At 39.6% G+C, this 16,143-nt stretch overlaps 1 protein-coding gene across 5 annotated transcripts; it reads left to right on the top strand.

The window, feature by feature from the left end:
- The first annotated feature begins 3,679 nt into the window (after positions 1 to 3,679).
- On the top strand, positions 3,680 to 13,098 carry LOC131223213 (ABC transporter C family member 3-like). 5 transcript variants are annotated; one of them, XM_058218536.1, is made up of 12 exons: positions 3,682 to 3,900; positions 4,900 to 6,251; positions 7,286 to 7,372; positions 7,476 to 8,147; positions 8,482 to 8,646; positions 9,125 to 9,419; positions 9,534 to 9,748; positions 10,155 to 10,460; positions 10,564 to 10,624; positions 12,300 to 12,539; positions 12,625 to 12,833; positions 12,947 to 13,085. In XM_058218536.1, exons 1-11 carry the CDS (start codon positions 3,873 to 3,875, stop codon positions 12,714 to 12,716), a joined length of 3,513 nt encoding a protein of 1,170 aa, XP_058074519.1. In that variant the 5' UTR covers positions 3,682 to 3,872; the 3' UTR covers positions 12,717 to 12,833; positions 12,947 to 13,085. The 5 variants fall into 5 exon arrangements, with proteins under 5 accessions (XP_058074515.1, XP_058074516.1, XP_058074517.1 ...); XM_058218532.1 differs by having other exon boundaries at positions 3,680 to 6,251; XM_058218533.1 differs by lacking the exon at positions 12,625 to 12,833 and having other exon boundaries at positions 3,680 to 6,251; positions 12,947 to 13,098.
- Positions 13,099 to 16,143: the final 3,045 nt, after the last annotated feature.

The raw sequence follows: 16,143 nt of genomic DNA, 5'->3' as shown, positions 1-16,143 counted from the left end.
AAAGAAAAAAGATATTTGTTTAATGTACATACATTGCTTGCCACTGCTAAACCTTTCTTGCCACTAGTCAAACCTTCCTTGCCACCGACTACATTTGGTTGAGTCATTTTATCAAATAATTGGTGAGCAACATCAATGGCAAAGTAACCAAGTTACCAAACTGATTCGATCTGAGTTCGATTCGAGTTGGATTTGATCCGAGTCAAGCTAACTGAGCTAGCTCGGTCCGTGTACACCCCAGTGCAGGACTCCTTCATGAGCTAGAACAAATATGACGAAGTATCGATAACTAGTACTAATGAATGGGATAGAATGAGTCTTACCCATGACATCCATTCCTCCAGCCCCTTCAATTTAGGGGGTGAGGCAAAAAAATTTTAAAAATGAAAGAGATGCAAAGCTCAAGTCGCCCACACCAATGGAAACATGAGAATTGTTGAAAATTTGTTGTGTTCTCTAAAAGCTTTGGAACAAGCTGATATTTGCCTTGTCCCTTTATCTATGTCTATGTGACCTTATGAATAATTTAGATGACGCACAAACATCAATGTGAGCTGTGTGGATATAAACAAATTTCAATGGAAGACATCTTTGGGACATTGTTTTTTGTGGTATGGTCCACTTAGACTTTAGATCTCCCTCATTTATTAGCCCATGTTCTAAAATATGTTGGTGAAAAGAGATGGACAGACAGATAAGTCACACACATCCCAATGGGGCCGCAAATTTAAGCAAACCTTCTTTAGATCGATTTTGGAGGAGGAAATACTCACCTCTTGCCAAATCGATATTAAAAACTATAATTGTTTACTTACTCGTATTTACAAGGTAATTTGAAAAATCAATCACCTTCTAAAAGCCATTTGGCAGCATAAAAATAGTGATAATAAAGGGTAATAATAATAATAATAATAATAATAAAGGCTTTTAGAATTAGATACGGCTGTGGTAAAACCATTTCTTAAGAGAGATAATTTTTACTGTCTTGAGGGGAAGAGATTGAGTCCTTCCCCACTGTACCAAAATGGTCTAAGCTGAGTTTCATTGTAATGTATGGGTTTTATCTATGCTATTCATTCATTTTTTCAGATAATTTTAAAGTATGAGATGAAAAATGAGATAGATCCAAGGCCCAAGTCAACTACATACTTGGAATTGAACACGCATCATTAAAACTTTCATAAGGCACACAAATTTTAAATCAAGTTGAAATTTGTATTTTCCCTTCATGCAGATCTATGTAACCTTATAAATAGGTTGGATCGCAATAAACATTACGATAGGTCAAATAAAAGTTCCAACAATGGGTGTCATTATCACCACGGCTTCTTGTGATGTGGTCCACTTGAGCATTGGATCTGCTTCTTAAGAGGAGAAATATTGAGCGCTGTATAGAAACCTTTCTGTGCACATGGTTGTATTTAGGCTCGTTGAGTTTACATCACTACTTGGATCATCCCTTGCATCCCATGTTTGTGAGAAATTCACCTTGTTCATCTGTTTTGAGAGATCATTCCAAGACATGTGACAAAAAATGAGGTGGATCCAAAACTAAAATAGGTCACACGAGGTAAAATTGGGGGGGAAAATTCTTCATGTTGAAACCTTAATAGGAATACCAAAAAGAAAAAAAATAAAAAATAAAAATTTACCTGACACAAATTTTATGGCCACAAGAATGTTTCAACGATTCACACTGAACCCCCACTGTTTCCTCTCGTGTGACCCACTTAAGTATTGGATACACACCATTTTTGGTAGCATGTCCTAAAATGAGCTCTCGAAACAGATGGTTTTCATTGAGCCGATCGGAAGAACCAGTCCAAAGCCCACTAAGCTCCTCTGGAATAGTCAGATTAAATTGGCATCATCCTCGGCAAACGTCAATGCAGTATAAATATAATGACTGTAAATAGGCCTTAGGATTTTCGGTCCCATCATAGCGATAAAGAGAGGAGTATATCCAGCGGGAGCCAGATCGTAGGAAATAGGCGGAAAGAATGAAATGATGTTGCTTCTCGCTCACGGAGGAAGATGAGGAAATGAATATATATTGAGTGGATAAAATAAATTGTTTATTGAGTAGGCTTAACCATCAGGAGGAGAAAGACCAGTGAGGAGCACCTTTAGAACCCTTATATGACCTGCAAGTCCCAAGAAAGCCTCAGTTGGGTGGGTCAAAACTTCCCGTATGGAATAAGCAAAGCGATCGACCAGTGAGACTGTCGATTTCTCACAAACATCTCAGTGGGCCCCACCCAACATCCTTGCACAAGAACTTCCTGCCAAAGGCTTTCAAGAAAGCTTATAAAGAGTGGACTGAACATGATGGACAGTCCAGATATGTTGGGACCTTCTCTCATGTACTTAGCCCCTTAGGTCATTACTCTATCAAGGGAGCCCGAAACGTACCAAAATAGCTAAAAACTTGAAAGTTCGCTGCTCTTGATGTTGACCTGAGCCGGTTCTACTCAAAGACTGACCGAATCATGGTTTTGAAAGTATCGCTTTTAGACAATCACGACGTGGTGTGGAGAAAGTATGATTATAGAAAATAAGGCCACATCAAGGATTATTTCATTTTTGTGGGTTTTGCATGATAGTTAGTGAAATGTTTCCTACATATATTGTATGCGGCCCACGTGATATATGTATAACATCCAATCCATCCAAGATATGCGCCCCATCATTATGATTGCATAAACAAAAGCTTAGCCTGATCAAATCATCATATAGGCTACACTTGAATTTGGATGTTTTGAGTGGTGTATATTATTTTTATAGACCAGCTCATTTTATAATTGGATCAACTTTATTTTTGGTTCACCTAATAATTATGTTGGTGTGCATCTTTTAGATGAGTGAGATGTACCCTCCTCACATGTGAGATCTCTCTCTCTCTCTCTCTCTCTCTCTCTCTCTCTCTCTCTCTCTGTGTGTGTCTTGGAGCCCAAGAAACGCTGACTTGGACTCGAGTTGGATTGGGCCCAAGATTAGCCCAACGAAGACACGTAGGCCCAGGGAAGTACAATGTATGAAAACCTTTCCATGCAGGTAGTTGCAGTTGGATTCGCCTGGGACCACATCACCCATCTAGACTATCCATTAGGTCCAACCCACTCGTCGCAGGCTTCCTTTAAAAAATCATACTGATCCAACCATCCAATCACTGGACAAAATCATTTGTAGAAGATAGTCCAAGCACATGTTCAGGACCCTCCAATTGCTGTTAATTTTGCAAAATAGCGAAAGAAGAGTTGTATGGACCTGATGGACAGTCTTGATAGACAATCTAGCTACCAAGAAACCCAAATTTACACTGATTAGATGATCCTATCCATCCTTGATTTGACCTTAGTTTCTATAGCCGTCCCTTTTCCAAGCAATGGATGAGATGGTTACGATTCCCTAACAAAAATAACTCTTTAGAATCATCATCAATCCATGATGGCCCCTAACAAATAAATGGATCAAATTATCTATTGGAATTATTTTGTGTAAATAAGCATGACCGTCTATATTAAAGCCCATTGATCAATTTTTGTCAGATTGGTGAGATGTTTTCACGGTTGGCCATAAAATATCCGTTGACCTAATAAACGGTCTGGATCTATGGATTGGACTAAGTGTCCCAATACATACAATGGTACCATAAAAGACATAACTTAGGCCCATATTTAATGGGCCTTTGAGGCCCTGTAGCCATTCAACTACTTGCACTCCTACTTTCTACCACTTGCATGCAGGTGTGGCCCACCTTATGAGCGAACATGGACTTTTGAAGCAGTTTGCTTTTAGGGTCAGTAGATTCTCTCCTTCACATTCAAAATCAAAGGTACTACTCCAAGAGAAGGAAATCAGAACTTGCAGCAATGGATGTCTTGTATGGAGCAAGGAATGGTATGTCCATGTTCTTATTACAACCATATGTACCCATGCATACAAGCAGTTCTTTTCTTCTACAACCCAATTTCCTACATGGGTTTTCATTCTCTTCCCATCTTGTTTTCGTGCTTGTATTGTCCATTACATGGGCCATCAAAAGAAGTAAGATGGATGGCCATCAACATTCAAAAGAGAGGCTGAAAAACAGTAACTTTTTGTATTACAAGCCAACCCTTTTCTCTTCTTTATGCCTCTCTTTGTTTTATCTCATTCTATGCATTTTCAACTGCTCTGTTTGGAATGGACATTGTTGGTCTCATGAGAAGCTTCCCACACAATTGGATTTAGTCCTTAGAACTTTTGTTTGGTTCGTGATCTCCATGTATTTGCATGTCGAGTTCTATCGCTCAAAAGAGAAGAAATTCCCTATGTTTCTAAGGGTTTGGTGGAATTTATACTTCTTCATGTGCTGTTCTTTCATTATTATAGACCTTGTTTTCTGTAGAAAACTTAGAATTCTACCGACCCATTTGTGGGTTTTGGATTTCGGGTCAGTTCTTATCGGTTCATTCCTTTGTTACGCCGGATTCTTTGGAAAGAGGGATGAAGAAGAGACCCCTCTTCTCGAAGAGCCTCTTTTGAATGGGGGAGCTTGCAAGAAGAGTGCCGAGGACGATGCAAGTCCTTATTCAAATGCCAGCTTTCTTAGCATCCTTACATTCTCTTGGGCGGGCCATATAATTTCTGCCGGTAACAAGAAAACATTGGATCTTGGTGATGTCCCCCTGCTTGCAGATGACGATCGTGTTAATGGGGTCTTCTCTGTTTTTAGAGATAAGCTTGAATGGGATAGTAGAAATTGTCATTCTGATGGAATTGGAACACTTAAATTGTCGAAAGCTTTGTTCTTATCTGTATGGAAAGAAGTACTGTGGTCGTGTTTCTTCTCTCTTCTATACACATTCACTTCTTATGTTGGTCCCTACCTGATTGACGCCTTCGTTCAACACCTAGACGGCTATCAAGAGTTCCAGCACGAAGGGTATGTGTTGGTTTCGGCATTTATTGCTGCGAAACTTGTTGAGTGCCTTGCACAAAGGCATTGGTTTTTCAGAATACAACGGGCCGGGATGCGGGGCCGAGCAGCACTGGTCGCGATGATATTCCACAAAGGTCTGTTACTGTCGAGCCAGTCAAGGCAAGGCAATAGCTGTGGGGAGATCATCAATTTAATAAGTGTCGATGCAGAAATGGTCGGGGAATTCAGTTGGTATATGATCGATCTCTGGCTGGTCCCAACACAAGTTGGGCTGGCCTTGTTGATCTTGTACAAGAATCTGGGCCCCACTTCACTTGTTGCTTTGGTGGCATCCATAGCAGTTATGCTGGCGAACATTCCTTTTGGTAAGTTGGAGGAGCGGTTCCAAACCAAGATGATGGAGGCAAAGGACATGCGGATGAAATCAATGTCTGAGATCATGCGGAACATGAGAACACTCAAGCTTCAAGGTTGGGAAATGAGATTCTTGTCCAGAATACTAGAGCTCAGGAAGGTCGAAACTGCTTGGTTGAAGAAAAAAGCATTCGCTTCAGCTGTAGCAACATTTCTTTACTATGGTGCACCTACATTCATGTCAGTGGCTGCATTCGGCGCCTGTCTGTCTTTGGGTGTCCCACTAACACCCGGAAGGATTCTGTCTGCGGTCGCAGCATTTCGGATCTTACAAGAGCCTATCTATAATCTTCCTGACACAATTTCGGTGCTTGCTCAAACCAAGGTTTCCCTTGACAGAATTGCATCCTTCCTTCGCCTCAACGAGCTTCCACCTGTTGCAGTTGAGAAGCTTCCAGAAGCTTCAGAGGTCGCAATCAAAATAAACAATGGGTGTTTTTCTTGGGATCTGTCTACAGAGAATCCTACACTGAAAGATTTGAATTTTCAAGTGTTGCATGGCATGCGGGTGGCTGTTTGTGGAGCAGTTGGTTCAGGGAAGTCAAGCTTGCTCTCTTGCATCTTGGGTGAAGTCCCAAAGATATCCGGGACTATTGAGATGATGGAGAAAAGGGCCTATGTTGCTCAGTCTCCTTGGATACAGAGCGGCACGGTACAGGACAATGTCCTGTTTGGTAAGGAAATGGATAGAGAGAGGTACGAGCGTGTCCTTGGAGCATGTTTGCTGAAGAAAGACTTGGAGATTCTACCGTTCCGGGATCAGACGATTATAGGTGAGAGAGGGATCAACTTGAGCGGTGGACAGAAACAAAGAATACAGATCGCACGTGCTTTGTACCAGGATGCTGACATTTATCTGTTCGACGATCCTTTTAGCGCTGTGGATGCTCACACAGGAACCCACCTTTTCAAGGTAACTCTTCTTTTAGCTCCTAATTTTGATGAAGTGGAAGAACTGAATTACAACTACCTTCATATTCATATTCAGAGACTAGAATCCAATTGGCATTGGTTTCACTTCCAAACTGGACTTAATAAGAATCCAACTTTGGTTGGAGGGCTACTTCATTATGAATACAAGCAAATACCATTACAGTCAGTCATTTCCTCTTGATTGAAATGAATGTTTGCAATTCAATTCAGTTGTTCATCCAAACACAACCAAATAGAATTTGCGTGCGTGTGGGTGCGTGTGTAGATAGATAGATAAGAAATGCAAATTGTTTTTGCATTTTCTCTTTCACCTAAAAAGTTTGTGGGACTATCCATGAAGCCGTAAAAGGCTTTCCCTTGTGATGCAAGAAAGAAAAACACTCCATCCTTTTCTTTCCATGCACAAAGGTTGATGAGTGATAGATCAAAGAGGGGGGAGTGCAACATTCCTCAAAAGAAAAAACACCTCAAATTACAACCTTGAAATTGATAACTGTACTAGTAGTACACAATCAAGACCAAATCTAATTACTTAGAATTTAAACTAATACAATTCGAGGTCACTGTGTTGGACTCTAGCTTCATGTGAAAGAGTGAGTTATACTCCTCAAGTCTCAAATTCTGTGAGGAGAGAGAGAGAGAGAGTTCTGTTTTACTCATTTTCTATGGAAATTTATTGGGTGTGGGTGTAGTATAGCACAAGAGAACTCATTTTCTATGGAAATTTATTGGGTGTGGGTGTAGTATACAACAAGAGAAGCATCCAAAGACAATACACTCTCACCCTATAGTATCCCATAGATAGAAACATGAGTCTCTCTCTCTCTCTCTCTAAACATGAGTCTCTCTCTCTCTCTCTCTCTCTCTCTCTCTCTCTCTCTCTCTCTCTCTCTCTCTCCAGATTCAAACCACCTAAGAGACTGTCATACTGTTATGTTGTTTTGATTATTTTCAATTATTTAAGTATTTTCATCACCAAGACCCTTAAAATTGCTAACAAAATATGTATGGCAGGAGTGTCTACTGGGCCTTTTGCGTTCAAAAACGGTGATTTTTGTAACCCATCAAGTAGAGTTTCTACCATATGCGGATCTTATCCTGGTGAGCAGTTTTCTGTTTGTTTCTTTTCAATGGTTTGATTTCCATGACCCTCGTTATGCGGATCTACAATGTATAAGAAAGACTATTTTCTATGATTTTACAGGTTATGAGAGATGGAATGATCACACAAGCAGGCAAGTACAACGACAATCTTAATTCAGGAACGGATTTTATGGAACTGGTTGGTGCACATAAGAAAGCTTTGTCAACCCTTGATTCTATGGAGACGTCCTGCAACACCCAGCAACTTACTGCTGAAAGTTCGAGTTCTCACATGAAAGATGGTTTATGTAATATAGAAAGTAGAATACAGGAATTGAGCAAAGAAGAGGAGAGAGATCAACTGAATGGAAAGACCGATGAAATAACTGGACAGAACGGACAGCTCATCCAAGAGGAAGAAAGGGAGAAAGGAAATGTTGGTCTGTCTGTCTACTGGAAATACGTTACAGAGTTACATGGGGGAGCTCTTGTACCACTGATATTGCTGGCCCAAATTCTCTTTCTGCTTCTTCAGATAGCCAGCAATTATTGGATGGCTTGGGCAGCTCCAGTGTCAGAAGATGCAGAACCGCGAGTTAGAGGTTCACTTCTCATCGTTGTCTATGTCGTTTTGGCCCTTGGGAGCTCCATTTGTGTCCTTGTAAGAGCTTTGATTCAAGCAATAGCTGGTTATAAGACAGCAACATTGCTATTTAACAAAATGCATACATGCCTCTTTAGGGCTCCAATGTCTTTCTTTGATGCCACTCCAAGTGGGCGTATACTTAACAGAGTAAGCGAACATCTCTCCTGTTTCGAAATGCAAGCCATGTCACTATTTTCAGGCATGTTTAGACATTCAATTGAGATAAACTGAAAAAATTCAATCCAATAACTGGTAAACGGGCCAGCTCTACTCCATTCATAATGAGAGATTGATCCCCCAAATTACCATTACAATCATTTCAAGTCACACTTGCAATGCTTGAAATTACAATTTGCAGTTTGGTCATGTCTTCACTTTGAATTGTTTATTCCAATTAAATAGAATTGAACATCCAAACCCACCCTTGATGATTCTAAGAGCCAATGCTGTCTGTTAATTGGGTGTCTTTTTGTTCTTGCAGGCGTCAACCGATCAAAGTGCAGTTGATGTATCGATTCCTTTTCAGATAGGATCAGTTGCCTTTTCAATAATACAACTACTGGGAATCATAGCAGTAATGTCACAGGTTGCGTGGCAGGTTTTCGTCGTTTTTATCCCCACAGTTGCTGCTTGCATTTGGTATCAGGTAATGCATATGCCTATGTTGAACATAGGAACGGTAGTTCAAAAACCAAAAAATATTTTTGGGGTTATCTTGTCAGCTACTTGATAATTAACACCATGGTTCACTCTTTGAATTTTTCAAATTGGCTATGACTAGAGCAATTGGATGGGTAATGAGATATCATATGACTTATGAAGTTGAACTACCGATTTCATTACTGCTATCCCTTTTCCCAACGATATTGTGTTTTCATGTACATTTTGGCCGTGTTTGGATTCTCAATTCAATCAAATTTGCAATAACTCAATTCAATAAAGTGGGAATCACAGAACTCTGGGCTTTGGTTATAATTGTGAGTTGCCATCCCCATTTGATCATTTTGTTTATATCATATCATAGACTGTTTAGTAGTAAGGTTACAGTTCCAAAACTACAAATTGTCAAACTAAGGATTTCAATCCACATGAATCTGCATACAACCAATCTCATTGCGCCACAGAGGTACTACATCACTGCAGCACGAGAACTCTCCCGTTTTGTTGGAGTACGCAATGCTCCTATCATACAACATTTTGCCGAATCAATATCAGGATTGACGACAATCAGGAGTTTCAACCAGGAATCAAGATTCATGAGAGAAACTCTCCATCTGATTGATGGGCATTCCCAACCTAAGTTTCATAATGCCAGTGCAATGGAATGGTTATGCTTCCGCTTGGATATGTTGTCATCTATTACATTTGCGTTCTCTTTGGTTATCATGATCTCAATGCCAATGGGAGTAATTAATCCAAGTAAGAATTTCTGAAACTTTTAAATTAAAAAAAAAAAAAAAAAAATCCAATTGTGACCGTTGATTGTAGACATGTGGCATTGGAATTTCACTTACATTGCTTTCCTACTTTCAGGCATTGCAGGCTTAGCAGTGACATATGGGCTTAATTTGAATGCACTCCAGGCATTGGTCATTTGGAATCTTAGCAATCTTGATAATAAAATCATATCCGTTGAGAGAATACTTCAGTACACATGCATCCCTAGAGAATCTCCGCTTGTGGTAGAAGCAAACAGACCAGATCGTAATTGGCCATCAGATGGACAAATTGACGTCAATGATTTGCAGGTGAGCTCAAGTTTCATTTTTATGGAAGCTTCTTGGGTATTCATATTTTCATCACTGATTATTTGATTATCAGCTGTTTTATGCCATGGTCAACCCTTTATACCGAGTGAAACAACCCATGTTGTATGATGTTATTGAAATGCATCTTAGTGTATTATCATATTAGTTCCTATCATGGTTTTTAGACTTGGTGGCTCGGATTGACTTGTTCGGTCTGTAGTAGTGTCACGACTTGCCTGAGTCAGCAGGTATATCAGCCCAATTTACCTGAGTCAGGGATGATTTTGGGGGCCAACTAATGGTGTATGTACAGACATTTTAGTGTAACAGGTTTGAATGCATCTTGCTTGCCTTTCAAAGAATAGCTCATTGCTCAGTATGTTTGTCTCTATGCTAATGGGTGCAGGTCCGCTACGCCCCACATATGCCTCTTGTTCTAAAAGGTCTCACATGCAGTTTTGCCAAAGGAATGAAGATTGGGATTGTTGGGAGAACCGGTAGTGGAAAGTCTACTCTCATACAAACACTCTTCCGTATCATAGAACCTGCAAGTGGTCAGATTCTGATTGATGGCGTTGACATCTCAACAATAGGATTGCATGATCTAAGGTCCAGATTAAGCATCATACCACAGGATCCAACTATGTTTGAGGGGACTGTGCGGAGCAACCTTGACCCACTTGAAGAGTATACAGATGAACAGATTTGGGAGGTTCATTGGTTTTACTATGCACACATCTCTAATAATATTCTCATACTTGTCGTTTGATGCTTGCGCATGATGATTTGCTAATGCAATATCTCTTTTGTTTCAGGCTCTAGTTAAGTGCCACTTGAGAGAAGTTAGTAAGAAAGAGGAAAAGCTTTATTCCGCAGGTTCTGTTCATACTTAGATTCATCACATAATTGTTAACTGGCATAGGTGGGATGGACCTCTTGGTAAGCGATGATCAGGTGGGACCCATCAAAGGGTCGTGCCTTGATTTCCCACTATCAGATTATCCTAGCTTCCATTGAAATTGGACAGTTCCAACAAATTGTCCACAGTTAACAAGAATCCAATCAGACATTTAGATCACCAGATGGAGGAGAATTTTGGGGTATTTCCATTCACAAGCCTAGTATGAACAATTTGGAATCTTGGACAACTTAAATGTGGGACCCATTTGTATAGTTTGTGAAAGCGTTTGCACGTGGCAGAAGCGGAATAAATCAAATCAAATCAAATCTATTTTAGGCATTCATGAATTAACATGAATTTAAAACCAACCGTATTGTTTATGGATTTTTGGAGAATGGAAGACGATCAGTGCCTCGCTCTCTCTCTCCTTCTTCTCTCAAACCAAACCACCTTAGCATTTTCGCTTTATGTATAGCTTTCCTGGAGCACGGAACTCTATGGGGCTTCCTTGGCTGCTCTCATGTATTTAAAAGACTTGTGAGCATTTGCCACCAAGCTCAACTTGTCATAGAGAGAGCACTCTATGGAAATTCTTATTGGTTACTTAAAGAGCAAGCAACACCCACAACATGCTTGTCTAACCACACAAGAACTTTGACCGAGTCAAACAAGTTTGGACATTTCCACATGTACACCGCATGGATGTATGTGATCACCCTATCTTATGCTTTCATACACATCCTTCTACGTGCCGCCTTAAGGCCCACTATCCCAGACCCATCGTATCCCACGGCCATAATTGATCATCCAATAACAAATTTGAACCATTGGTTTTGTAAAAAAAAAATGCATATGATGATTTTAAAATCAATTGTTTCATCAAAACAATTTAAAAAACTAATTTGGCAGGCCATGTTGATCAATCATTCCGATTCTTGATATAAGACTAAACCTATAAGAGCTGTAGATCCTATGTTGAAAATCCTAATGACCATGAGAACATGATTGATTACCCAACTCACCACTATCCACCTACAAGGCTCACATATTGGGGAATCAAAGTAATCAATTAAATCCTCACTAGGACCCTAAGTCCTCTTAACATTGAAAATGCAACTACTAGACAATTAAACTCGACTTCTTAGATCCAGTCAATGTGTATACATGCACACACCTGCACGTGGGACAATATCTCACGGTAGAAACTCATCATATGCACAACAGTTACATCACATAGAGTGGCCCATGGATTAAGTTATTTCGAGTTATCTGTTGGCCATGATAATATTCTAGGTCTGTGAAGAACAAGACAACTTAGATTTCAATGTATTTCGTATCGAACGTATCCTACTTCATTCTATTGGGATACAGAGACCTCGATGAAGTCTCCCAACAAATGCATCCCATTCATATCCATTCCATGCATACACAATAACAATAAGGAATAAACAAAGCATTAATAAAGAAAATAAACATAATTCATTGGACTAGAAGGGCATACATTCCAATAGTTCATTCTTCCAAGAAAATGACCAATTGAATTTCCTCTTCTTCTTCTTCTTCTTCTTTTCTTCTTCTTCTCCTTTTTTTTATTTTTTTATGCAGTTTGTATTATTTGATTTAATTTTGTTCTTTTAATGTGTGTTGCAGTAGCTGAAAACGGAGAGAATTGGAGTATGGGTCAGCGGCAACTGGTCTGTTTAGGTCGGGTGCTACTGAAGAAAAGCAAGGTTTTAGTGCTCGATGAAGCAACAGCATCTGTGGATACTGTGGCCGACAACCTAATTCAGAGAACATTGAAGCAGCACTTCTCTAATTCTACAGTTATTACAATAGCACATCGAATATCATCTGTTCTTGATAGCGACAAGGTCTTGCTTCTTGATAATGGTTAGTATGAATAAATGGATTTGTTCTTTCATCCAAAAATCCTTTCTAGATGCTTGATTTTGAGTTGTGTTTTGTGTTCTATCAGGGATTATTGTTGAATATGACTCTCCTACTAGATTGTTAGAGAACAAGTTGTCCGCATTTGCAAAACTGGTCACAGCATACATCATGAGATAAATTTTTAGTTCCAAAAAGTTGACGGGTGTCTGAAAGAAGAATTCTTCGACCTCTCGATTTTCACTTCGACGAAAAAGATCCAATGGTGTCAATTGCATGAGAGATCGTGTTTTAAATGTACTGTACAAGTACGTAGTCCCACTATACATGTATGCATGCATGCATGTTCATATGTATGTATCATCATCTTCACATCATCATAACCTTTTCTTCTTCCTTTGAACTTGCAGGTCTCTTATTTGATGACGAGGAAGAGACTTTCTATCCAGCACTGAGGTGAAAACTTCCCTCATTAGTCTATGAATTGTGTAAAAGCTTGATTTGGAGAGGAGAAAAAACAGAAAAAATGTGATGATGGGGGCCGAATGTGACATCATGCATGAGTTTAAGTACAGAGCTGTTGTTAGCTCATCTGTTGTTTGGAGAAGAAATATCTATGAAATGATCAGTTCACCTACTTTTACATGGTCAAATGGTCCCACTCCAGCTATTCATGGGTGAGATGATTTGGGAATTGACCAAATTCATGGATAGACGTCCCACCAATGCTTTCAAGGACCTGCTGCTGATGAAATAAGACAAATTCAGATCCCAGAAATCAGATATCCAAGTTCTTTAATCAGATGGCTAAAATGGATGTGCCCAAGGAAGAGATTAGAATAGCTTCAAGGGCTTAATCCCTTCAATTTAATCACATAGGAGTGAGAACTTCATCCGAGACTGAGCTTAGGGTCTGATGTTCCAACCCCGTCACCACAAGCAGCAGCTCCTTCAATCGCCTTTGCTACACTATCCTATGGGCCTAAGTTTCACTTAAGAATTGGTGGGCTCCACCACAATATTGAAGTGAAATCCACCTTGATTGCTTGCTAAGGTGTGTCACCCCATTTTAGACGTAGGGCTCAAAAATTAGCCTGATATGTGATTTAGGTGGGCCATATGAAGGGAAACAATTGGGAGAGGGACAGCTTGTATTGTGTTTCCAATCATATGGTCCGCCTGAATGATGGACCATGCTGATTTTTGGGCTCTCCAGCTAAAATGGAATTACACACCTGGTAATCAGGGTAGATTTTACATAAACATCACGGTGGGCCACATGTGAGAATTTTTTGACTTTTGCATGAAAATGATCTAAATTGGACTTCAAGAATTAGTGCCAATCCACCTTGATCACCAGGTGAGTCATTCCATTTTAGCCTTAGAGCCTAAAAAATCAATCCGATCCATGATTCAAGTGGGCTATACTATTTCCAATTGTATGGTCCACTTGAATCACATAACTGGCTGATTTTTGGGCCCTAAAGCTAAAATGAGTGGCACACCAGATAATTGGGGGTGGATTTCACATCATCATTATAATGGATTATATGTGAGAATTCGTAGAATCCATGCCATATGCATGGAGGAATGTGTCGAACATAAATTTTGGATTCACATGAAATACCTCTTCATAGTGCCAAACACAAATGAGGATTGCAATTCACATGAATTATATGTTAATCGTGATTTGAATTCTAATTCACATTGAATCCATATGACCAAACAATTCCTAAATAGAATGTAAGTTGTGTAACTTGATGAAAACACAATTAAATAAAATTAAGAAATGTGAGAAAATTTTATAAAAGAAAACTCCTATAATAGAAAGGGCCAGATTTTCCAACTTGTTGATCCCCCATTATAAGTTCTCCTTGACCAAGGCCTACAGGAACCGGGTTATCTACAGCTTTTAACCTTGTTTGCATAGGTTCATGCACAGATTTATATTCAATAATCCCTAGGGCCTTCAAAGGCTTTTAACCTTGTTTGCATAGGTTCATGCACAGATTTATATTCAATAATCCCTAGGGCTTTCAAAGGCTTGGATAAGCTTTTCCTAAGGAGACGGTAATTTGGTCAAAATGAAAAAAGATAAGCAGAGAAGTACCTTTCCCTTGCATGCATGATGCATCCAAGAACATGCAGTTATAGGGTGTTCTAGCTTTTTGGGCCCACCATTATTGTTTGTGTATAACTCAAAAAAATGCATACTGTCAACCACCTCATGTTCACCATACGTCTCAAGAATCTTGTTGATCCAAATTTCTGTTGGGGCAAACTACACCTGAGATTTTCTACTGTAGGCGTTAACCTTCCACCATGTCTTTCATTGTTCCCTTTGGTATGGCCCACTCAAGCTATGGATGAGGCTAGATTTTGGATTGAAGGCCTAAAATGGTTGGTTGGATCCAACGTATACATCATTTAGCGGGCCCCATGTAGCTCAAACACACCTTAGCAACATGTTTGAAGGAGTGAGTTCTCTTCCTGAATTTCCAAAGAAGAGCTCGATGAGTATGTTGAAATTCTAGAACTCAACAAAGGCCCAATCTTTAACTAAGACCATGAAATCGATGGAGGTTGGATCTTTGACAAGGATGACAAGATTTAGAAAGGCCCGACTTGTAATTGTTTCAATTATCAACATCAATATTCAAGAGAACATCGACCAAGATGCGACTGAGTTATTGTGGAATATTCACTTCTTTGTGACTCCATCTATACTAGCATGTAAGATTGAAATTTTGACAAGATTGCAATAATGTCTTCCGAATGTTCGTGTGTTGTTTATTTCATTTTGATAGTAGAGGACCGTAATCATGAGCCATCCATCTCGCATGCCGTAATTTCACATTTGATACTATGCCATGCTTATAGGATAATTAGCAAAATGGTGCTATCCCACACCTCTTTATCTCCAATGCGGGGTGTTGCATTACCTCGATAGCTGGATTTGGAGATAAAAAAGTAGAATTCATCCATTTCAGTAAGGTCCGTTTTAGCACTGTCTTGTGTAGCCACACAAAGGGAGGTAACTTGCATGAGATCCACACCATACACCAGGTGCGTTGGTTCATGTTAGCCCTGGAGACCAAATAAGGTTGAACTCAAGTGGGTCACAACATAAGGAACAATTAGGAGGTCACGCCTGCCATTAATTGCGCGTGGTATGCCATTCAATCTATTCATTTGGGATAATTGAAAAATAAAGATATTCCAAAACTGTGGTATTGGGACTTTTAAAATGTAGTGGAAAATAAAAAGTTCTTAAAATAAGATTTTAAATTTTTATAGCTTTAAAGATCACCACCCAGATGTTCTCAAGTTTCTAAAAAAAGAAAAACACAAATCCGATATGTAGGATTACCTTTATCAATACAGCTAAAAAAACGGTTGTTTTACTATGTAATTCCTTGAACTAGAGACTCTCCCTCACCTATCCCAAATGTAGAAAAGGATGAGAGCCACATGTCACTCCTTGAAATAGGGCCAAGGGTGACAAAAAGAAGCATCCACACGGGTAGAATCCCCACATTCGGCATGTGTGATGAAGAAAAAGTGAGGAAGTATTCTCTCTCTCTCTCTCTCTCTCTCTCTCTAGAGT

The sequence above is a fragment of the Magnolia sinica genome, chromosome 13 (genome assembly GCF_029962835.1).
Source record: "Magnolia sinica isolate HGM2019 chromosome 13, MsV1, whole genome shotgun sequence".
In the NCBI taxonomy this organism is placed as follows: Eukaryota; Viridiplantae; Streptophyta; class Magnoliopsida; order Magnoliales; family Magnoliaceae; genus Magnolia; species Magnolia sinica.
The sequence above is the reverse complement of the archived record's forward strand: the minus strand, read 5'-3'. Positions and strand labels throughout refer to the sequence as shown.

Excerpts from the sequence above, each read along its gene's own strand:
- LOC131223213 (XM_058218532.1), top strand. The coding sequence starts at position 3,873 with ATGGATGTCTTGTATGGAGCAAGGAATGGTATGTCCATGTTCTTATTA. Across the intron at positions 8,647-9,124 it reads CTGCTTGCATTTGGTATCAG|AGGTACTACATCACTGCAGC; the intron begins GTAATGCATATG and ends ATTGCGCCACAG. Across the intron at positions 9,420-9,533 it reads AATGGGAGTAATTAATCCAA|GCATTGCAGGCTTAGCAGTG; the intron begins GTAAGAATTTCT and ends TCCTACTTTCAG.